Source organism: Puma concolor, chromosome B3 (assembly GCF_028749965.1).
Source record: "Puma concolor isolate L17-30 chromosome B3, mPumCon1.1.hap2, whole genome shotgun sequence".
Taxonomy (NCBI): domain Eukaryota; kingdom Metazoa; phylum Chordata; class Mammalia; order Carnivora; family Felidae; genus Puma; species Puma concolor.
The window spans coordinates 116,749,059-116,774,111 of NC_141672.1; the positions used below are offsets into that span (position 1 = coordinate 116,749,059).

The 25,053-nt window shown below is 40.7% G+C and overlaps 1 protein-coding gene across 1 annotated transcript in view; it reads left to right on the plus strand.

Annotated features, from left to right (window-relative positions):
- Positions 1-25,053, plus strand: part of REC114 (REC114 meiotic recombination protein) — a 108,060-nt gene that overhangs the window by 82,484 nt on the left and 523 nt on the right. Inside the window, exons 3-5 of the mRNA XM_025918484.2 lie at positions 8,702-8,785; positions 16,734-16,946; positions 22,421-22,510. Of these exons, the coding sequence (XP_025774269.1) occupies positions 8,702-8,785; positions 16,734-16,946; positions 22,421-22,510 (387 nt within the window). The remainder of the gene's footprint in view (positions 1-8,701; positions 8,786-16,733; positions 16,947-22,420; positions 22,511-25,053) is intronic.

Sequence of the window (25,053 nt, forward strand, 5' to 3'; positions counted from 1 at the left end):
CACCAAAAATAATAAACTACCCAGGAATAAACTTTAACCAAGGAGGTGAAAGACTTGTACTCTGAAAACTATAAAACATTGATGAAAGATACTGAAGATGACACAGACAAACGGGAAGACATTCCATGCTCATGGATTCGGAGAACAAATACTGTTAAAATGTCAAAGCAATCTACAGATTTAATGCAATCTCTATCAAAATACCAACAGCATTTTTCACGTAACTAGGAAGTAATCCTAATTTGTATGGAACCACAAAAGGCCTTGAATAACCAAAGCAATCTTGAACAAGGACAAAGCTGGAGGTATCACAATCCCAGATTTCATGGTATAGTACAAAGCTATAGTAATCAAAATAGTATAGTACTGGCACAAAAATAGACACATAGATCATTGGAACAGAATAGAAAGCCCAAAAATAAACCCACGCTTTTATGGTCAGTTAATCTAGGACAAAGGAGGCAAGAATATGCATTGGGAAAAAAAATCAGCTTCAATAAATGGTGCTGGGAAAAGTAGACAGCTACATGCAAAAGAGTGTAACTGGACCACTTTCTTATACCATACAGAAAAATAAACTCAAAATGGATTAAAGACCTAAATGAGAGACCTGAAACCATAAAAATCCTAGAAGAGAGAAAAGGCAATAATTTATCTGACATTGGCCATAACAACATTTTTCTGCATGTGCCTCCTTTGGCCAGAGAAACAAAAGCAAAATGAAACTATTGGGACTACATCAGAACAAAAAGCTTCTGCACAGCAAAGAAAACAGTCAACAAAACTAAAAGGCAACCTATGGAATAGGAGAAGATATTTGCAAAGACATATCTGATAAGAGGTTAGAATCCAAAATGTATAAGGAACGTGTACAGCTCAACACCAAACCACCCCCCCCCAAATAATCCAATTTAAAAATGGGTAGAAGGCAGGAACAGACATTTTTCCAAAGAAGACACAGATGGCCAACAGACACATGAAAAGATGCTCACCATTACTCATCATTAGGGAAATGCAAATCAAAACTACAGTGAAGTATCACCGCACACCTATCAGAATAGCTAAAATCAAAAACAAAAGAAAAACAAAAAAGGATATGGACAAAAAGGAACCCTGGTTCAGTGTTGGTGGGAATGCAAACTGGTGCAGCCACTGTGAAAAACAGTATGGAGATTTCTCAAAAAATTAAAAATTAATATAAGACCCAGTAATTCCTCTACTGCGTATTTACCCAAAGAATATGAAAACAGTAATTTGAAGGGATATGTGCACCCCTATGTTTATTGTGGCTTTACAATAGCCAAGTTATGGAAGCAGCCCAAGTGTCCATCAATAAGTGAGTGGATAAAGAAGTGATATATAGGGGCGCCTGGGTGGCGCAGTCGGTTAAGCTTCCGACTTCAGCCAGGTCACGATCTCGCGGTCCGTGAGTTCGAGCCCCGCGTCGGGCTCTGGGCTGATGGCTCAGAGCCTGGAGCCTGTTTCCGATTCTGTGTCTCCCTCTCTCTCTGCCCCTCCCCCGTTCATGCTCTGTCTCTCTCTGTCCCAAAAATAAATAAACGTTGAAAAAAAAAATTTTAAAAAAAAAGAAGTGGTATATATATACACAATGGTATATTTCTCAGCCACATAAAAGAATAAGATCTTCCTGTTTGCAACAACATGGATGGACCTGCAGAGTATTATGCTGAGTGAAATAAGACAAAGACAAAAACCAAATGATTTCACTCATGTGAAATTTAAGAAACAAACTAATGAACAAAGAAAGAAAAGACAAAAACACAGACTGTTAAATACGGAGAACAAGCAGATGGCTGCCAACGGGGAGATGGGGGGATGCAAATAGTTGAAGAGGATTAAGAGTACACTCATCTTGATAGTCGCTGAGTAATGTACAGAATTGTTGAATCATATTGTATACCTGAAACCAATGTAACATGGTATGTTAATTATACTTGAATTAAAAATTATTTTTTAATGTTTGTTTATTTTTGAGAGAGAGAGAGAGCGTGAGTGGGGTGAGGGGCAGAGAGAGAGGGAGACACAGACTCTGAAGCAGGCTCCAGGCTCTGAGCTGTCAGCAGGCTCGAACTCATGGACTGGGAGATCATGACCTGAGCTGAAGTCAGATGCTTAACCGACTGAGCCTCCCAGGTGCCCCAAATTAAAAAATAATTTAAAATTGTAATCCTCAAACCAGATGTTTTTTATCTTTTCCCTTTTATTAGCTTAATAAGTAATTGGTTATGATTATTGAAAAATTAATTTTTATTTAAAAAATTTTTTTAATGTTTTTATTTATTTTTGAGGCAGAGAGAGGCAGAGCATGAGCAAGGGAGGGGCAGAGAGAGAGGGAGACACAGAATCCGAAGCAGGCCCCAGGCTCTGAGCTGTCAGCACAGAGCCTGATGCGGGGCTCGAACTCACAGACCGTGAGATCATGACCTGAGCCAAAGTCAGATGCTTAACTGACTGAGCCACCCAGGCGTCCTGAAAAATTAATTTAAAAAAAAAAAATTTTTTTTAACGTTTATTTTTGAGACAGAGACAGAGCATGAACGGGGGAGGGGCAGAGAGAGAGGGAGACACAGAATCGGAAGCAGGCTCCAGGCTCTGAGCCATCAGCCCAGAGCCTGACGCGGGGCTCGAACCCGCGGACCGCGAGATCGTGACCTAAGCTGAAGTCGGACACTTAACCGACTGAGACACCCAGGCGCCCCCCGAAAAATTAATTTTTAAAGATCCCAGTTCTTTTTCTTGCTTTCTTCTCTGTGCACATTGTCATCTTCATATTTTGTAGCGGCTCTTGTATCATGGATATTTTTTTCCTATCTTCAATGTAACGTGAACCTCACAGACCTTGAGCTCCAGGCAAAGTGAGTCAGAAACACAACTCTGAAATTTAAGACAGGATCTAGTTTTTAAATACATCACCTGGCACCTAAACACCTCACATTCATCAAGAAGCCCTTTGGGTGTTCTGGGGTTAAGGACTAGGTAGGTTGTCTAATGGTTAGTCATCGAGTTATTTTTGTAACCATATTCTCCTCTGCTGTTTTCCTCTGAATCAGAGTATTTGTAGCAGGTGTGAGCATTTTTTAATTGTTACTTCCATAAAAGTAAAATGCTGTTCCTTCACAGCACTTATGATCATATCTGGCATGGTTTGAAAGCTAATTTACTTAGCTAAATGCGACAACCCCCATGATGCCCTCATGGCTTGCCTGCTCAGACCTGAGAGGAGTCTGAACCCCTAACGAAACTAGTTCAGTAATAGAATCAACAGCAAGGGAAACAGTTTAGTCAGGGTGAAGGTGTAGGTTCCCACCCTCTCCGCCCCCCCCCCCCCCCCCCCGCCATCATTCTTGGATATCACATTGTCTACCTCTGGCCTCTCCATTAATTAGTTCCTTTTTACTTTCTTTTGATTGGCTTCCTTTCTGGTAACTGTTAATTATTTATGGTAATGGAGGCCAAGGAGAAGGTGGACAACTAAAATCTAGAAATGAACTTTGTAATTTATAATACTTGAAAATCAAAGTTTGCGGTTCTGTTTATATATACAAAAGTGTGGTATGGTGCCCCTTGGAATCATGTGGCTTTGTGCCACTGCAGAGAGACTGTGCTGGAGCTGGACAGCAGGAGGGAATAGGCTACAGGATGATCAGAGGACATGGCAGGGGTGAGGGGGCCAGAGATTGGCACTCTTTTTTAATTCAATAGACATGCAAGATACAAAGATGAATGAAACAATTCTTGGTCTCATGGAGTTTGCAATAAAGTGGGATCTAGAAGGAGAGTGAGGTAGAGTGACACATACACAGACCTAGTAGCATCTAGTCCCACCTGCTGAATTCAGTGCAGACTTCATAGCCCTTATTTTCACTCCATCCCTGTGCATCACCTGACACTGCCGATCATTCTCTATTTCAAAGTCTTATTCCCTTTAGCTTCTGCATGCCTCTATCTTAGACATGACTTCTTAGTTTTGGCTCTATTCTTTCGACGGTGGTAAATTTTGCATTTCCTAGAGTACTCCTCTCTTTTTCCCCCTCATACCCTATGCTATTAATTCCTAACCATTTTCCACCACCCAGCACTTCAAAGGGATATGGCAGACTCTCATCAGGTAGCAGTGGCTTCTTATGGCAGTGGTTTTTGACCAGGTGATGGAACAGTATCCTGAGCACCAGGAGGAGCAGCTCCCTGGGTGATTCTGATGCATTCTCCCCTGCCCTTAGGCAGCTTCTGTGTCTTTTTAACCTATAGCACAGTAGTCAGCCGTAGTAGAGCTCAGTGATGGTGAGTCTTTAGTAGCAGCTGGTACAGTGTGCTATAGGTGCACAGAGCAGGTTTACTTAACTATCTGAGAAAGTCAGGAGAGGCTGCATACAGGAGCTATCAGTTGACCTAAACTGAATTTATCAGGTGGATAAGCCTTAAAGGAGATTCAAAGAGGTGGATTTTCAGAGACAGGGAGATGCATTATTAAAATCTAGGAATATATGAATGGCAGGTGGTTAGGTACACAGGCTTCTTTATTAAAGCCCAAAACATTAGGATGAAAAAGCACTTTTTGAATCTTCAACAAGATTGGTATGAGTCAAATAAAAGTAAGATGTTTTGCATCATTGGACAGGTAATAAATGTATGGGCTTCATTGTTCCCAAGAAATACTGGCATGAAATATTCTGTTAATTTTAAGAAAGAGCTTCATTCTTTCATTCACTGAAAACTCGCTGAAGCATCTTCCAGTGTCAAACACTATTATGGGTGGTATATATCCAGTAGTGAGCAAAAAACAAATATAGCCCCTGCCTGCATGGGGCTTACAATGAGGGAAAAAATAGACATAAAGCAAATAATCACTACAGACACACCAACTGTGATCAGTGCTGTGTGTGCTATGAGAAAGTCTAACAGCGTGACCCAAGTGAGGTTAGGGATGAAATGAATAATGATTGGAGGTTAATTAGAAAAAACATCAGGGGGAGAGGCAGAGAGAAGACATATACAAAGTTCAAAGCAAATGGTTTGGACAGGTTTTATGAAGGGTTCTAACATGGCTCGAATGAGAGACACTGTCAGGGAGGAGACACCACTTTTCCCCACATGGCCACTGCACAGAGGCCTAAGTGGAGCGGCCACTGGGGTGGATGCAGTAGCATTTGCTAAACATTGTGCTAGTTGCTGGGATCTCAAGGGGGTAATGAGACACATTCTAGAACCTGCCTTGCCTGCTCAGAGATTCCTCCTCAGTCTATGAAATGTAACCACTTATGCGGTAAGTACAAGATCCTTTGAGAGCACAGAATTCTGAGGTCAGCCAGCTTAGTCTCGGGGAATTGTGGAGATAAAGCTGCGTTTTCAAAAATCAATGAAAAAGGAAGCCGTTTCAGAAGAGAGCTGTACAACAAAATCCAGGTGTGAGGAGCATGGCGCATTTGCAGAACTTCAGGGAGCTTTGTATGGGCCCCGGTACAGCGTTTAGAAGAGAATTGAAGGAAATAATCACACATGAAAGGCAGAAGCCAAATGTTAGAAATTTACATGCACTGAGGAATTTGAACTCTATCTGGCAGGTGCTTCTTGGAAGCGGTGAGGGAGGGGATGATGAGGCGGTGGCATCGAAAGGGAATGACTTCATCTGATGCTTGTTTTACAAATTACTATTCTGGCAGTAGCACAAATAGATGGAGAAACTAGGCCTGGACCTAATTTCTAGAGGACCAGGGGACCAGATCCAAGGATCGTGTGGCAATTCTGGGGACAATTGGTGGTGGCCTGCTGCAGCAGTGGCAGTGTACGTAGGGAGAATGGTGGGTGAGGAAGCTGTTTGGGGGTAGGATCTTGGAGGACTTCTTGGTGTTGAGGGAGGAGTGAGGAAAGGAGGAGTCAAGCATGATGCCCAGTGATCGTTTGGGTGACAGGCAGGTGTGCATGATGCCATTTTCTAAGGCAACACCGTGTAGGAATGGCAATGTGTGCAGAGGACAACTGTCGAGATCCAGCTGGACAAGCTTACGTGGAGAGATCTGTGGAGCAGTCCAGTGAAGATGTCCCTTAGAGCCCAAACTGCACTAGAGACAGGAACAGGTGAGATAAGGGCAGGGCCAAGAGCTGTTCATTTCTTTCTTTTTTTTTTTTTTAATCAGCTTTTTATTCTAGAATAGTTTGGGATTTACAGAAAAGTTATAAAAATCGTACAGAGTTCCCATGGATTTATCATTTCTTTAGGTCTTCTACCTCTCAAGCCTTGAGTATTTGCCGTATTGGAATGGGTGTCCTTGTTTTCACAGATATTCCCACATAAATGCTTAACAGGCTTATGTAGTTCAAAACACAAAGCAATATAAAAAGACATAGAGTAGGGGCACCTGGGTGGCTCAGTCAGTTGAGCGCCCAACTTTGGCTTAAGGTCATGAACTCACAGTTTGTGAGTTTGAGCCCCATATCGGGCTCACTGCTGTCAGCCTGTCAGCACAGAACCTGCTTCAGAGCCTCTGTCCCATTCTCTCTGCCCCTCCACCACTTGCACTTTCCCAAAATATAAATATTTTTTCAAAAAAAGACATAGAGTAAAAAATCTTATTCCAACCCCTGCCCCCATCTGCACTGTTTACTCCCACTCTGTACAGATAGCTTTTTTCTTAGTCTATACTAATCCTTCCAGTTTCTTTTTAATGTAAATATAAGCAAATAATAAGAATATACTTTGTATGTTTCCTCCTTTTCTTATCAAAATGTACTATATTGTGGACACTGTTCTGTCACTTGCTTTTTGCTGAACAATATACCTTAGAGATTAGTACGTATCGTAGAACTACACTGTCTGAGAAGGCAGCAACAGACTGGCCGTAAGTGGCTAATGAGCACTCGAAATGTGAAATGAAAACCAGAATTTAAATTTAAATTTAGATTTTAAAATGGAAGCAGTATAAATTATTTTCCCATTAAACATTATTTTGGTAGAATGACCTTTCACTTCAGCCATCAAAAATGCAGTATCCAAATTAAGATGTGGTGTTAAGTGTAAAACACACTGGGTTTCAGAGACTTAATTTTTTTTACACTGCCGTAATGTTTTACAATGTTTACATGTTGACACGTTTTGACATATTAAGTTAATTAAAATATTAAAATTTTACCAACTTCTTATAAAATGTGACTATTAGAAAATGTAAAATTACATATGTGGCTCAAATTATATTTCTACTGAACAGCACTGATATAGAGCATTATTTTTGTACAGTTGTATAGTATTTTGTTGTAGAGTACCATATTGAACCAGCCCACTGTTGATGTATACTTGAATTGCTTCCAGTCTTTTACTGTTAGAAATGCAGAAATGCTTAACCTTGTCCATGCATCACTTCCCATGTGTGCAGATTGATCTGTGAAATGAATTCCCAGGATTGGAGTCGCTGGGTTAGAGAGTACTGTGTTGGTAATCCTGATATTGCCAAATCATCCTCCATAAGAGTTGTACCAGTTTGCACTTTCCACCAACAATGTGTGTGAGTGCCAGGGTCTTCGTATACTGCTGTTTTACACTACAGTATCTACATGTTTAGGATCTGATAGTGAACACATTTCTTTTTGCTAATTCTGAGTTTTAAGAAATCACAGATGGTTTGCCTTTTTTCACTAAAAAAATAAAAGCTACTAACTAATGATGAAACTCTCAGAATCAGCATGTTTGTTTTTTTTTTTTTCTTTTTCAAATGAAAATGCCAAGGAATTAACACACAGTTTTCCCGGGCTCTCCATTTCTCTGGAAGTTGTGGTTCCACCAGATACAGATTTAGGAAGAGAGACTCTATGAGGGTTCATTATTTATAAGGGACATTTTCTTTTGTTTTCTAAAAGTAGGAGTTTTCTCAGATTCTTCCAGCAGTCTTCCCTGGCTCTGGTGGATTAACACTACAAGGTAGACAGGCAGTGTAGGCAGGATTTGTATACTGCTAGATTTTCAGTTCCCTGGATTAGTATTAGTGGAGCTTAACACATTCTAACTTGACAGGCTTTTTAACTGAGGAAATCCACTGACATAATTGGAGCTTATGAGTGACCATAATGGTTAAATAATCAATTGTTTGCTGTTAATAAGCTGCAGAAAAAGTTCATCTTTCTACCATAAAGATCTCACTGCCATCTCTCTTTTGAGACTAGTGTGCCCTCTACTGCCCTCTTTGCCTTTTCTTCTTTCAGATTGAAATGAAGAACTAGACATTCAGCATCCAAAAACAAGTTGCTTCAATTTTTCCATTTGTAGGAATCGGAAAATGAGATTCTCATGAAGAGAACTCTGTGTAGTTAGACGTGTCAGATAAGTTAATAAATTCTTATAATGGAAATCCTTTACTTACAAGGATGTATCGAATTACCAACATATTGGCAAATCCTAGAAATGTATTTTATAGCAAATATGACTATGGACATTAACTATCTTTAATATTTTATTGATTTTCAGTATGAAAAGTTTAAGCAAAGCTGAGACTGTTACTGTTGATCAGGCAGGAAGAGCCTTAGGGCTTACTGGAATGGTCATCCTTGGCAACGGGTGATGTTGAGTCATTTCTACTCTGCTTAATCTAAGAATCAGTCTACAACTTTCCAGTGGGAAGCAGCTGCACCATAGCTATTCTCCATGTCCCTTTTTGCTTCTTACAGCTAATTGTGCTTAATTATTTTGTTTCAGGAAGGGTTTTCACTCATTGGTAGCAAGAACTGGTTGAAGATTGTGAGACGCATGGATTGTCTGTTGTTTGGAACAACGATAAAGGCAAGATACTGTGTAGCCAACTATTTTTAAGCAAATGATCGTACCCTTGTCATCTTCTAACTATGCATGGGGGTGGAGTGAGTGCGGGAGCTTCTGTTTGCAGGGGAAATGGTACTGGGAAGAATATGTATGTTTAAGAAAGGTTTGTATTGGGAACATAACATGAAACAAGGTGTGTAGAGAGGCAGAAGCCTAGTTAGGAAGAGGGTGTTTCTGAAGAGCCAGGGCTTTGATTGATCTGTCGACGCCTGTCTGACAGAGCCGTGCAACCATTCTCCAGTCCCCAGGCACAAACTGCGAGGATGTGGGGTACATCATTGTTTGTCTTACTATTTTCGAATGCTTTACTGTGTCTTTTCATTTTCCCTTTTCAATATTCAAAAATTTCCCTTTTACTTGCTTCCTAGCTGCATTAAACATAAAGAATGATCCTCATCAGAGAAACATACAATACAGACTAATCACCTGGATTATTTTCTTTCAGAAATAACTGTAAAAAAAAAAAAACAGTCTGTTAACATTCACCCAGTAGATAATATTGAAATTTAGGTGAAAGCTCTTAATTTTTCATGGGCTCATAGACTGAGAGTTGGAAGAGCATCTAATAGAGCACTTAATAGAAGGGTCTTAGCCTGGGGTTCACAGACCCTCCAAAGGGTCCTTAAAGAATTCAGGAGACCATGAACTGCGTAGATATTCACTGACACCTAACTGAGATGTATCATTTCCTTCAGCTATGAATGTAGGCATCAGAGCCCAGTCGTATTAGACCTTTGCCCCAGTAGAAATCAGCTACTTTCATGCCGCATCACAGGTATGTTCAGTGTCAGGCTCATCACTGCCTCAGAATTATGGTGGTGATTAGTCCCTCTGCTAGAGCTTTTTAGTCATGTGTTAAGCATATGTATTGTTAATTCACAAATTAGTGTTTTAATATTGTAGTAAACTACTTCAGTATAATTGGTTTCCTTTATAATCTAATGTATTTTATGTGATTAAAAACATTGTTTTGACCAGGGGCGAGGGGGGGTTGCTGGGGTGGGGAGAGCTGGGTGGCTCAGTCAGTTGAGTGTCTGACTCTTGGTTTCGGCTCAGGTCTTGATCTCACACTTTGTGGGTTCAAGCCCTACACTGGGCTGCAATGACAGGCTCTGCTCTCTCAAAATAAATAAATAAACTTTATTAAAACACACACGTACACATTGTTTTGAGAAGCAATTCACTGGCTTCACCAGATTGCCAAAGGGGTCTGGAGCGCATACTCAAGAGCCCCTCTTTTCATTTATGTATGAGGGCACAGAATTCAACTTATGCCAATAGTCAAGGTTGTAACTGGCTGTCAGAGAACTGGGCCACCGACTTATCTTCTGACTCCCAGCCTGGGACTGTCATGCCAGAACAACATGAGTTTGAACTCGCAGGTTTGAACTCGTGGATTTTTTTTTTCTGATAAATACCGTACGGCACTATAAGTGTATTTTCCTTATGATTTTCTTAACAGTTTCTTTTCTCTAGCTTACTTCATTCTAAGAATACAGTGTATACACATGTAACATATAAAATGTGTTAATTGACTGTTTATGTTATCAGTAAGCTTCCTGTTAATAGTAGGCTATTAGTAGCTAAGTTCTGGGGGAGTCACAAGTTCTACTTGGAATTTCAGCACTCCTCACTCCCACATTGCAAGAGTCAACTGTATATGTCTTTCTAAAAGTTACACCGTGCCATATGTCTGATATGTGAGTTCTAATTTTTTCCTGATATATACTATTACAATTTTTAACTATAAAGAGTAAAATAAAAACCAACCATAATTTGACCACTGAAAAATAATCATTATTAACATTTTAAAGTTGCTATGTGGCAGGTATATTATGTCAAGATAGCATCCAGATGCACATGACAGAAAAATCCAGACATAGTGGCCCCCAAAATTAGGGGTGTATTTTTTTTTTTCACTAAATAACAGAAATAGGGAGGTGGTAGCTTTGGCTCAGCAATTTCACAGTGCCAAGGTCAACATCTTAGCAATTCCTTGGCCTCTCCCTCACATTTGCAAAATGGTTGCTATAGCTCTATTGAATGTCTATTGAAGGAAAACCAGCTTCATCTGTCCCTTTCATAAGGAAAGCATAAACTTTCTATGAGGCTTCCACCTTGCACAACCCCTAGAATATGTCTACTTATGTCTCATGGACCAGACAATGTAATGTGGCCAATTCCAATCTGCTAATATGAGCAAAATGAGTGCTTGGCTTTTCCAGCCTCTTGTATGTATCAGCTCATGGCAATGAACCCTGTGTCTGCTGTATAGATAATTTATAAACTTGGGATTGTAGTATACAGAGTACTTTGTATCCTGCCCTCTTGTCATGTAACATTATGTCAGGAATATTATACCAAGTCATTTCTTAGTCTTTGAAAATGTGATTGTTTGTGGCTACCTAGCATTTTATTGTTTGGATGCAACATAATTCAGTTAACTAATCCCGTTTCCACTATTATAAAAATGTTTTGATTTTCATAAGGATTTATTTGTAGGGCTCTCGAGACAGAAGCCTAGAATATATATTTATCTTGTACATTTGCCCTCTCTGTAGGTTGTTTCTGTTTCTACAGAACTAGTGGTATGTGAGAATGCTCATTTATCCAAATTCTAATAGGGCGTATCATTTAAATTTTGGCGCAGTTCATGATCTCATGGTTCATGAGATCAAGCCCTATGTCAGACTCCATGCTGAGAGCGTGGAGCCTGCTTGGGATTCTCTCTCCTTCTCTCTCTGCTCTTCCCTACTCACTCCACACCCGCCCAGTCACACACTCTCTCTCCCCAAAGTAAATAACTATTGGGGCGTCTGGGTGGCTCGGTTAAACGTCTGACTCTTGATTTTGGCTCAGGTCATGATTTCACAGTTCTTGAGTCCAAGCCCCACATCAGGCTCTGTGCTGACAGCATGGAGCCCGCTTGAGATTCTCTGTCTCCCTCTCTCTCTGCCCCTCCCCTGCTCATGCACACTTCTGCTTTCTCTAAAATAAATAAACATTAAAAATATTAAAAATAACTTTTTAAAAAGCTAGCTTCCAATCTGATTGGCAAAAATGAACATCTTCCTTTAATTTGCATTTCTTTGATAACAAATGAGAGTGAACATTTTTTGTGTCTTTGTTAGCCATCTATATTTCTTCTTTGAATCACTTACTGGCTAGTTTTGACTTACTTTCCTCTTCAAAGTATTTAGACAGAATATGTATAGAGATTACATGTTATATACATGTATAGATTACATGCTATGTAGAAATATGTTTATGTAATTTGTGTAGTTATATGTATTTGTATATATGCCATATATGTAGTTTTTAGAAATATTGCTACATAGTTTTGCTTACTGTTACTGGGAATGATATTCTTTACCCCGAAGTTATTTCTAGCTGCTTATTATTAGATTTTTTCTGAATTGAAATTTAGCTTCCTTACTAAACTTTTATTAACTGATAATTTGTTACTTGTTTTAATTTCTAGGAAAGTGATTTTATAATCTACAATGACAATTATAGTTATTTCCAGTAGTTTATATTTATTACTTTTCTCACCTTACTGAATTATCTAGACCCTTCAGAACATTAATTTTATGGTTATAGCATCATCTTTGACATCTTCCTGACCTGAATGGGAAGAAGTGTTTAGATGTTAAGAACATTTCTAGCTGTTGACTGGATGGATATTCTTTACCATTTAAGGGAAATAATTCTTTCAGTTATAGTTTATCTATCAATACTTTTCTCAGGATTACATATTAAATTTTATCAAAAGCTTTTTGACACCTTACCAAGATCATGTCTTTCTTTTTCCTTTCTATGATGTATTGACTTGATATATTAATATTGAACCAACAGATTCTTATTTTTGCCTTACCTGGAAAAGGATATCTTTGGTGTTCCTTGCCTTGGATAACTTTTAATTAACCAAGTATTATGTAACAAACACCAGTGTTTAAGTTGATAAATGGAAGAAGTATTTTGAAATAAAATTTTTATTCTGTTATCAGCAATTTAGTATAGCTTAAATTCTGTGGATAATAAAAGTTACTTCTTTTCCCTCTGGCTGAAGTAAGTAGATTATATAAGTTCTGCCTACTTGTAAGTTGGGCTTCCTTTTTTTTTGTTAGTAATTCTGATCAAAATGGTCCAGGCCAACCGGCAAAGGGTCAACATGTAATTACCTACCTAAAGGGACTTTGGTTTAAAGGAATAAACATAAACCACTCTCCTCTTTGCCCCCAGTAACTCACTGAAGAATGTTCTCATGATTTTGTCTAGCCTAGGCTTTGAGTAACGCCTCTTGGTTTCAGAGTAAAGGATCAAAGAAAAGTGTTGAAGCCCCTTCTCTCATTAAGTCCTTTTTCTGTACTCCCCTCTCCCTCCTTTTCTATGGTAGAGGAATTCTCTACCAGTGGTGGGGAAAACTGCTTTGGTTGGGGTCCTAGTGATGGGAGACTATATAGATCTGAGCATTGAATCTAAAACCAGCAGGAAAACCCGGCAAGCTGGTGAGGACTTGTATCTCTGTGGTTCTCCTCCCACGTGGTGTTAACCAGGTGCCTGTCTTCCACGTATGCTGGCACCATATAACATCAGCTGTAGAGCCTGAGGCTTAAGAATCTCCAAAAGGAGATGCTGTTCATGCCCAAGAGTCAGAATTTACTGGGCCAATGCCTTCCAGAAGCTGGAGCCTGACTTTCATGTGAGTACATGAAGAGAAGTGTCAAGAGGCAAGCCCTTATCCTTAACTTTTGTTTCCTCAAGGCGTCTGTGTGAAGAGAATTTTCTGTTTGTTGTAATAACTTGAAATTAAGTGTTCTAAAATAGGAGAGAACAATCTAACATTACGCCATCACCTAAAATACAGTAATTTTGAGTTAATCTCCTTAGACGATAGACTATATTTAGGCCAGTTCATGGCTGTTGATACATACTTGAAAACTTTTCATTTCACCACAAGAAGCCCTTTCTCACTTAATTATGGCATAAGAATAAATCTGATTAAGATTTTCAACCTAGGAGTCCTTTTTGTTAACCCAGTGACAGTTTTCCATTGTGCCCCACGGCACTGAGGATGTGGGATGGTGATGTAACTCACTGTCACATTTTTCTTGATGTACCTTAGTTTTATCTTGGGTCCACATGCATTGAGGTGATATTTCTGGCTTCAGATGATAAAGCTCAAATTGTACCTGAGAATTTTACAGAAGCAAACACGGAGCCAGGCTTCAGTTAGGCTATTGAACATATAGCCTACCCTGTCATTCTGGGAACTACATTCTAAAGAAACCCTAACTGTCCAGACTCCTTCTTATGCACATTCACATACAGACACCTCTAGGCTTACATGATTGGTCTGAGATTTTTGCCCTGACAATACACTTAATACTCATCTGTTTCTGTATACAGCTTTTCATCCAGCTAAGAGGTACAATTTTTAATGTGATTACTTTTCAAAAGGTTAATTACAAAATCAGCATGGAAATATCTAATATAAAGGTATTTCATATAAAAAAGGTATTTCTTTTTTAATTACTTTTTAAAAATTTTGTTTAATGTTTATTTATTTTTGAGAGAGAGACAGAGCACAAGCAGGGGAAGGGGCAGAGAAAGAGAGAGACACAGAATCCAAAGCAGGCTCCAGGCTCTGAGCTGTCAGCACAGAGCCCGATGTGGGGCTTGAACCCATGAACCGTCAGATCATGACCTGAGCTGAAGTCAGATACTCAACCAACTGAGCCACCGAGGCACCCCTAAAAAAGGTATTTCATATAGATGTCTTCATATAGAGTTTAAAGTAGTGTAAATAAATTGGAAACAGCCAATTAATTGTAAACAGGAAATCAGGTCAGTTTTATAAAAAACGATGCATAGAGTTACCAAAAATGAAACGTATAGTTCTCTTATCAGTTCTTTTCCCTTCCTCAGGGAAAAATCAGCTTTCAGTTACTCTTGAGAGTCTGGGGATTTATTCATCCAAGAGCAAAATGGCTAAGGAAATGAATAGGCAATACAGAAGAGATACAGATGACCAATATGCAGAAGAAAAATATTCAACCTTATTTGTAATCAAAGAAATGAAATTCTGCAATAAAAATCTATGTTACCCTAGTAGATTTAAAAACATTTAAAAGAGGGGCTCCTGGGATGGCTCAGTTGGTTAAGTGTCCGACTTCAGCTCAGGTCATGATCTCCTGGTTCATGAGTTTGAGCCCCACATTGGGCTCTGTGCTGTCAGGGGGAGCCTGCTTTGGAACCTCTGTCTCCCTGTCTCTGCCCCTGCTCCATGCATGTGTGCACATTTGCCTGTGCTCTCTCTCAAAAATAAACTTAAAAAAATTTTTTTTAATTTAAAAGAATAAGAATCTCCAGTGTTGGAGAGACTCTTAGTGGGAATAAATTGATACTATCCCGCCCACAGCAGTTTGGCACTACCAAAATACCCAAGACCTTTTGACCAGGCAAATCTGCTTTTAGGCATTTATGCACAGATGTATGTATAAGAATGCCTACCAAAGCTTTGTGGCTTACAATAGGGAAAAGGCTATAGATAAATGTTGGTAGGGGCCAGTTAAATAAAGGAATACTCTTCAGCCATTGAGAGCAATGAACTATACTTCTATTTTATACTTCTTATTAAATAAAAAAATCAGGTTACTAAACAGTAGTATAGTCTACCATATATATATATATATATATATATATATATATATATATATAATATATTAATGTTTTATACATTATATATATTCATTGTTGTAGGGGATGATAATGGATTATTTTATACTTAGGAAAAAGATGAAACGAATTAAAAGATAAGATCACCCAACAGTGGCAGTAAGGAGGGGGGCAGGGTCTGTTCTTCTAAACATGACACCTTACCATCACTTAGCCATGCTCAGAGTTTTCTCTAACTTAAATATGTGGCTTTGCCTAATGGCTTTATCTAAAAATGTAAACAGTGCAAATTGGAACTAGGCAAACCAAGGAATTTTTATCTGTGGGAACTTACAGGATTTTGTGAACTCTAGCTAGAAACATTTTCCTGTTAGCAGAGTGATTTATGTGTTTAATAAATGTCACTGTGCTGAGTTAGCATCTGGATTTCTTTACAGAAGAAACTGAACAAAGGCACACGATACATACCATCTGTTTGGTATATATCGACTCCTCTAAACTAGATGGAATATTAGACTAGAAAAACAGGAAACTATTGCTACTAAAATACTGGATTTATCATTGTTACTGTTACAATTTAGTTCTAGTTTTAAACTTACAAGCCAGTAAGTATGATGTAGTTGCCAAATTTTTTACAATTCTAACTGCATCTCTCCCACATTTGCTTATTTGCCAAGGGATGGAACTCATACAGTAAATTAAAGGCAAAAGGCAATTTGTGTGGTAGTCTGGCTTCTTTAAGAATAAAGGGCACTACAGATTGCTAATAGGAGCTTCGTTAGCTCTTAGCATCTGCCTGTCCCCTGTTCCCCAGTCTCGTTTGTCAACTTCGCTGGTTTGTTTAGAGTACCATGTACCCAGTTTGCTCTTTTATATACTTAGGTTTAGAAAAATTTTGTTGAGCTAGCACTGATTTTTCACCTAAGGAATTAGAAGCTATGAAATCTTTATTCCGAGTAAGACAAAACACTGGTATTTTACTGTAGTCAGTAGTGACTTTCCTGGTCTGTATGATACGGGCTTTTCCATTTTTGCTGATGTCAATTCCCTGAAGGAAACAAATTTAGTATGAGCAGCTCCCCAAAGGGGGAAGAAAAGAAATTACCGCCTTTTCTCTATCCACATTAACAATCTAGAGTTACCGCTCCCCGCAAAGGGAAGCACTCCCTAGAGGTGCCCACAGTAAATAAAAGTGAGGGCTTCTAGGGGGAACTCTGCATCTGTCCAACAGAACAAGAGCCGCATGTTCCGGGTGCAGTTTAGTGGAGGGTCCAAGGAGCAGGCGCTGGAAAGCTGCTGCAGCTGCGTGCAGAAGCTGGCCCAGTATGTGACCGTCCAGGAGCCTGACAGAGTCAGCCAGGAACTCAGGCCAAGTGCTGGCCTGCTGGGGGCAGGTGAAAGCCAAGGGAAGGATTGTGCACAGCACATCCCACCACAGCACCGGGTAAGTAGGCCAGTGTGTTGGCTGCATGAGAAACCTGGCAAAGTATTGCTTTATGGGGACGAAATCACAGTGGAATGTGTTGAATCTATCCGGTTTGTAGGTTAAAAGATACCTAATGTTGAGTGACATATTTAAAAAAAAAATTTTTTTTAATGTTTATTCATTTTTGAGAGAGACAGAGCACAAGTGGGTACAGGGAAGAGAGAGAGGGAGACACAGAATCTCAAACAGGCTCCAGGCTCTGAGCTGTCAGCACAGAACCTGACGCGGGGCTCGAACTCCTGAACCGGGAGATCACGACCTGAGCCGAGGTCGGACGCTCAACCGACTGAGCCACCGAGGCACCCCGAGTGACGTATTTTTAAAAATATTTTTAAGTTTGTTTATTTTGAGAGAGAGGGCGCACATGAGCAGCAGAGAGAAGATCGCAAGCAGGCCTCACGCCATCAGTGAGCCCAATGTGGGGCTCAAACTCCCAAACCATGAGATCATGACCTGAGTCGAAATCAAGAGTTGGACACCTGACTGAGCCACCCAGATGCCCCCGTAATGTTGACTGACTTGTTTAGATTGAAGATTGATCCTCATTGTAGCTACCTATAATCCTAGACATCAGATTAGCCAGGTGTCCCGGCTGCATTCTGGGTGTCGTCATAGACAGTGGTTCTCAAAGTATGGTCTGTGGACCCTTTCCTGAGACCTTTCTCAAGGGGTCCATAAAGTCACCATTATTTTTATAATACTGAGACGTTATTTGCCCTTTTCACTTTGTCAGTATTTGCATTAATCTGACAAAAGAATTGTGAGCAAAGCTGCTGTCACCTTGGTACCCATCAAGGTAGTGGCCTCAAACTGTGCAGGTGGTGATCAATCTTCACCAATCACTCACAGTAAGAACACAGGCAGAGCTGCTGTGCCCTGGGAGGCACGGTGGCTGTTTGGAAGGGAAGTGCCTGAGGGCCTGTGCTGGGCGCTGAACCGGCCTTCTTCACGGAACACCGTTAGTACTTGAAAGAACAAGATAAACTAGGGTTATTCATACTTGGGCATTCAGTGGACACTTTCTCAAATGAAGGGAGCCTATCATTTCAGGAAAACAACTAATAGTATTTATCGACAATGATGAAGTAAGCTTGTCAAGGAAAAATTGGACTCTTGGAAAACGTGTATGTATCTGCCACTTGACCTCCACAGCTCCCTAACTCAGAAGACTATTCTGATAGTGCTTTTAACGAACATGAGTGTTTTTCTTTGGATATAATTACGTGACAAGATGTTTCAACATTTTGGAAGATCTGTATAGTCCAGCGAATCAGTATTTTCCAAATGACCAATCCAATGATGCTACAAAATCATGCACGGATAAAAGATCCATTCAAAGTGCAAAACAGACCAGTGGTTTTAATATAACAGAGTGTAACAAGTTAATTGCTATGATTTCAGATTCCATGTATACAGCTAACTTTTAAAAACCAGTCAATTGTTGAGTTTTGGTGTTCTATCAAAGAATATCTATCCACAATTATCCGAAAAGGCTACTGTAAGATACTTCTGCCTTTTCCATCTATGTATCTATGTGAAGCCAGACTTTCTTCATGTACCTCATCCAAAGCAACAGACTGAATGCAGTAGATAGGAGAGTCAAGCCGTCTTCCATTAAGCTAGACATTCCAGAGATTTGCAAAATCATGACATCTTTATTTTAGGAAATAGAGTTACTTTTCATAAACATTTTAAATAACATATATTGGGTTCACTTTTAAATGAATATTTTTAATTTTTGCTTTCACTTTTAACATGTAAATATTAGATATAGCCTAAAAAGCCGCTGTCCGAGGGCCTCAATAGTTTGTCAGATCATAGAAGGAGCTTGTGATCCTAAGTTTGAGAAGCACTGTTACAGAATTTCTCCAGGAAGTACATATTCTCATGCTTCTTTGGCCTAATCCCAAATGCTGTTAGCATAGGCATTTGCCTCTGCTTTTGAGATGAAATTCTAGTTTCAAGTTGGGTTTTTTATATTCTACTTTGAGAAATGATTTTCCAAACCTGGCTTTCTAGCCTTTCATCCTATAAGGGCCCTTAAACTCAATGGAGCAAGACCATTCATTGTTGCTGTTTTATCACCAAGTTTCTTGTGGTTCATAATTTATCTAGGGGGAACATAAATTTACATTATTTATCATAAGGTCTTTTTCTTTCAACAAGTGCTGTATGATTTCCTCTTGAATGTGTTCAGTTTGCCAAATAAGATTTCTAGAATTCTTTCCCTCCATTTGTTTGTCTGATCTTTGTGAAGATTTCTTCATGCTAAAGCTCCATTTCTTACAAACCCTGGATCTGGTTTCATTTTGCCACATCAGCTCCTGCTATATTAAGAATCCCTTCCCTGCAAATGGGATGGAGTGGTTTATTACAAGGTACTCTATTAGTTTATGATCCTTTGCCCCCTAAGTAGAATGTCTTCTTTTGTAGGTTTCATCGATCGTTATTAGATTCAGATTACGGTACCCAGTGCGTGGAGTGGGACAGGAACTGAATAGGGTGCTAGAATTTGGGAAGTACGTCTGGAATGCCTTATAAAGGCAATGAAGACACGCCAGGCTGGAGCCTAACCAGGCTACACACTTATCTAAATATAAGAAGATAAATTGAGGCTGTAGCATGTAGGAGCAGATGCAGACTGAGGGTTCTGAGCTACAGCAACAAATGGAAGTTCTAGCTCTGATTTCAAAGGCTGGCCCCCAATACCCAGGTAGAAATATCCCCAGAGTGACTAGAAATTTTTCACATCTTTCCTCGATGCTGTATTCAGGGACTTTGACGATCTGCAGTTGGGGGTTATGCAGTGCTGTGCAAAGACCACAGGCTTCAGAATCAAAATGGATCTAGGTTTGAATCCTGGCCCTGCTAGTGGCCGCGTGATTTCGTGAGCCCCTGAACCTCATCTGTAACATGGCAAGACGGAAATGCTGTATATACAGACATAGTACAATGCCTGGCAAACATCTAAATAACATTATTCATTATTACTATTATTGCCAGTACCGTTACCCTCCCAGATCTGTGTTCCCTTGCAAGTGAACACGTTAGCGCGCTGGTCAGTAAGCAAGGGTCAGAACTCCCAAGGCAAGGGGACCGTAAGATGGAACGTCTATAGCTGCAGAGCAGAAGACAAGGTAAAGCCACTAGGTTAATTTGCCAGAGTGTAGACATTGTGAAATACTGCCTAGAACATTCTAGTCTTCCTAATGGCAAAACATTCCCAGGTTTGTCGTAGCTGCTCCTGTGCAAATTTGGTATCACGTTCCCTTTCTCAGAATCCATCTTGAGCGTTGCAAGCTGTAGCCAAGTCCTAGTCCTCTTGCTGCCCTCCTGGACTCAGGTGTCATTTCCCCAATGCCTTATATATACCTTCTTATCTGAAATAGTTCTCTTCTTTGCAGGTAGAGATAATTTCCTGTCTTTTCATTTCACGTTCTTCAGTCATTTCTCAGAACATTTGGTTTTTATTCTTCCTCAGCCTTGTAATTTTACCAACTGTGGCCTAACCAAGGCTTCTCAACCTGAGGGCTTCTAAGGCAGCCCAGCCCACCCCGAAGAAGGGGGAAAGGAAAGACAGGAAGGCGAATGGCAGTTCCCAGCTGAACTGTCCGTTGTTGATACAAGAAGTCCAAAAGAAGAAAGCAGCCAGGAGGCTCCAGTTACTGTGTGCACAGCACCTTCCTTGTCTGTGCACTTGGGTGGAGGACGGTCTGATCCCGGAGCCGCCTACTCACCTCAGGTGGTTCCATCACACTTGGCTACTCTCCAGCGTTTGTGCAACATGATGTTGGGTTGTTGTCTGCCCCGTGTTTGAAGAACATGTGTGACGTGAACTGGTACTCTAGGAAAGCATCAAAAGTCAGAGCTAGAAGAAATGCCAGGCACTGGAGTCTTTTATTTTTACAGATGAGGAAACTGAACAGAGAAAGGGGGTTTGCCTAAGGACTCCTGATTCACTAGAGTCCCTTATGTTTTTGCTCATTTTTAGTATTCCTGACTAGTTTTCTTTTTGTTCTTTCCTTCCTGTCTCCCTCCCGTTTTTGATGCTTCCAGATCCGCTTTTCTGTTAGTACCTAGTGTTAATACCTATTACTTTTCTGTTAATACCCACTACTAGCAATAGTCAGCTTCACGTAAGAGGAGACAAAATTTGGACACTCTGACTTCTGCCAGCCGTGACGTGATGCTGTTAGAGGCATCTTCTAGGGAGAGCCTGTTTCTCTCTCTATGCCACCAGCTTGTATGTGGGACGGGCGCACCTGTGTGCAATAGCCCCAGGTATCCAAAACCTAGCCAGAGCTGCAGACACGTGGCTAGGAAGGAGGGGTGGTGGGGTTTCGGAAACTGTGCTCTTAAGTAGAGGCGGCCTTCGGAGGCCTTTTAGGCCTCCAGGCCACCTCCTACACTGTGCTTTTGCCTGCGCTCTATCCAAGAAAACCCCCTCACATTGTAGATTCTTTCGAAATAGATTCTGAAGCATTCCTACACTTCATGCTTAGTGTACCACCTACTATGGCTCACCCCCTCCACTGTAAGCTTGAAGTCTTATACCTGCCTTCATTCTAACACCTCTTAGGTTGCATGCTAATCACTGTTCTACTTTTTAGGTTCTCACTTGGCTGTGGGTTCTTGAGGGCTGGACCACTACCTTGTTCTCCGTGGCCCCCTTCCGTGGTAGGCACTAACACTGTTGAATGAAGATATCTCGGTATTTTACTAACAGAAGAACTCATTCCCTTGGAATGTCTAAAATGAGATTTTTTTTTAAGTTTTATTAAAAGCATATGGTTATCTTGAAATCATAGGGTTTATTTCTTCCCCTGCTTTGCTTTTCTGTCGTGACCATTTATTACTTGAGTTGTAACTCTCAGAAAGTAACAAATCAGGGGCGCCTAGTTGGTTGAGCTCAGTTGGTTGAGCGTCCCAATTCTTGGTTTCAGCTCAGGTCATGATCTTGGCAGTTTGTGAGTTCGAGCCCCACATCGGGCTCCGTGCTGTCAGCACGGAGCCTGCTTGGGATTTTTTCTCTCTGCCCCTCCCCCACGCGCTCTCTCCTGCTCTCTCAAAATAAATAAACTTTAAAAACAAAATCATTATCGGAATCTGGACAGTGTCCACTGCCCTCCAGCACCAGCACATGGTCCTGGGCTGGGCCTCTGAAGACAGGAGAACATGATGGGGTTGGACAGCCGGTGAGACACCGAGGAACACCAGGTGCAGGGCAGGAACCTCAGACAGAAACTCTGTCCGTAACCCCCTCCTGTAGTAAATCAAGGGACAGCCCAGCTTAAACCAGGACAGAGTCCACTGATAATGACTTTATGCCTTTACTGACACTGGTATTTTCTTTTCACACAAGTATGTGTGTTGCCAGTCCTATGATGGCCAGTGGCATTTCTGATTACGTTCAGCTCATCTCCTAATTGCAGTCACACCAGAAGCCAGAGAAGCAGCAGCAGCATGGACCGGCCGGCACAGGGACTTCAGGAGGAAGGACCTCAGTGAGTTGGTTGGCTCAGGTAGGGCCTATTTCCCTGTTGTCTTCCTTGGTCATGAGAAACAGTGATCCTGAGGAATTTGTATCCTTCTGTTCACCCCTCTGTGGAATAGTGACGTGAAGTGCGAGCAGAGAGAGGACAGTAGAGACAGACAGGGCCGCTTCCGCCTACCTGTGCCGTCGGGTGCGGTGGCGCCACTGAAGAGCGGCCCTCCGAGGAGGGGGCGGGGGCGCTGTTAGCTTTTCAGTGTGTGACATAAAGAATTTAATTGCCATGCTCCCAAAGAGAAATAAAGGGAAGAACTTCCATTTAATTTCGAAAATGAGATTGAGAACTATCCTAAGACAGGTATCAATATGAATTTGGAGCCAGCTCAGTGATGGTCTCTGTAGCAGCAAATTTCCGGTGCTAAGAGCTGAGGATGTCCAGAAACCTGGGAGGATTCAGCCTTGTTCCCACAGACTTGCTTTCAGACATTCCCCTCCCCTTGCAGCTTGCTGTTACCAAAGCATCCCACAAAACCTATTCATTCAAATTCAGGGTTGCTTGATGCCCTGCTCTGCTGGGAGCTCCTGGAGGCCTGTCTCCTCCTCACTGTGTTCCCTGCTGCGCTCAACAGCAGCTCTCCGGCCAACAGCTTGTGCTTTCCACACAGTTCTGCATGGAAATCAGTATTTAAGGATGAGTTTTCTTTTTAATGTATTTATTGAACTGTGCTAACAGTAGTATAAAACGGAAAATATGGGTGTTTCCTCCATCTGGCTTACCACTCAAAATAAATAGACAGTCCTACAATTAAAAATTTAAGACGATTAAATAAGAATTCACATCTATTTCTTTTAATAACTTAGCAACCACAACAAAAAAAAATTAAAAGCCTCTTTGTCCAGCAGCAGGACAAACTCCACAGTGCCCTAGTTTGTAGCCTCGTATTTGCATTGTGGTTAGAGGTTAATTGAATGAGTGGCTGAGGAAAACATGGAAACAAGGCAGGGTATGATATCGTTATTCAGGAAAGATCAGATGCGGCAGAAGGTGGACCGTAGCCCAGCGTATTTACATAGTGGAGAACCACGTATGAACCATGCACCAGGCGGGCGGCTCAGATAGGTTTCTCATTTGCTCTAACCTTCTGGACAAGTTGTTGCATGAACAAGTTATGCATGAATAAGTGCATAAAACATTTTAGGAACCAATTTAATGTTGTATCTTATTACCTAGAATTCCATTTCAGCTACACAAACATACACATAAGGATGCTCTTCAGTGTTGTTGATAGTAACAAAACTGGCAACAACATAAATGTGCACTAGTAGGATACTAAGTGGTTTTAAGTGTGGTATAACCACAAATGGGATAAAAATACAGTCAATAAAAGTGATATATATCCCTATCTGTTGACGTGGAAAGATATTTGTAATACATTAAGTTTTTTAAAAGGTTAAAAACAACATGGATAGTTTAGTTTTTATAGAAACACAAACACACAAAATAGGTCTGGAAAGAGATACACTGACCTGCTAACAGTGGCTCTCACTGGAGAACAGGGCTCCATGTTACTTTCACATTCTTCTGAGAGGCTAGTTTGAATTTATTAAATTTCTATTACAGTTTCTAGAGAAATATCAATTGTGCACACCAAAACACACCAAACCATGCCATCCATAGAAAGGGCATAAAACCACCTACCTAGTAGATGGAGTGTGAAGAGTAAATATGGCGACTGAGTCAAAGCAGCAAACACAGATGTAAGACATCAGGGCTGGAACCCATCGTATCACAGTAGACTGTGGATCTGCTGTCACCGTATCTTCCAAATTGCCAAGCACAGTCAGACTTTCATTTGAACTCTGATATCTAAATCTGGGCAACTTACTCAGCTGGTTATTATTTTTTTTTATTTTGAGAGAGACAACTGAGCGGGGGAGGGGAAGGGGCAGAGAGAGGGAGAGACAGAATTCCAAGCAGGTTCCACACTGTCAGCACAGAGCCTGACTCAGGTTTTAATCCCACAAACCATGAGATCATGACCTGAGCTGAAATCAAGAGTTGGGACACTTAACTGACTGAGCCACCCAGGCGCCCCTCAGCTGGTTTAAAACACTGCAAGTTACCAAAGAAGTCATACAGGTGGCAAATAAGCATGTGAAAAAATGCTTGACATTATAGAACTTCCATTTATGACATTCTGGAAAAGGTAAAGCTACAGAGTAATGGAGAACAGATCAGCGGTTGCTTGCCAGGGGTTGTTTGACATAAGAGTGTAGGCAGCATGAAGAAATTTTCGGCGGGAGGTGGAGAGGTATGGTAATGTCCGTGTCTTCTCTGTGGTGATAGTTACATGCCTCTCCCTGCCAAACTTCGTGGACAGGACTGGAAAGAGACATGAGTGAGCTAATTATCTCCTCTGGACAGTGAGTTTGTGACCTCTCTTTATTACATTCAGAACCCGCCTTCCACAAGGTGAACGGCTCACACCCATTCATCTGGGAGGTGAGAAAGATGAACTAAGCTAGTGCATTTCATTCACTGACAACTTTCTTACCCACAAAATGTTAACACAG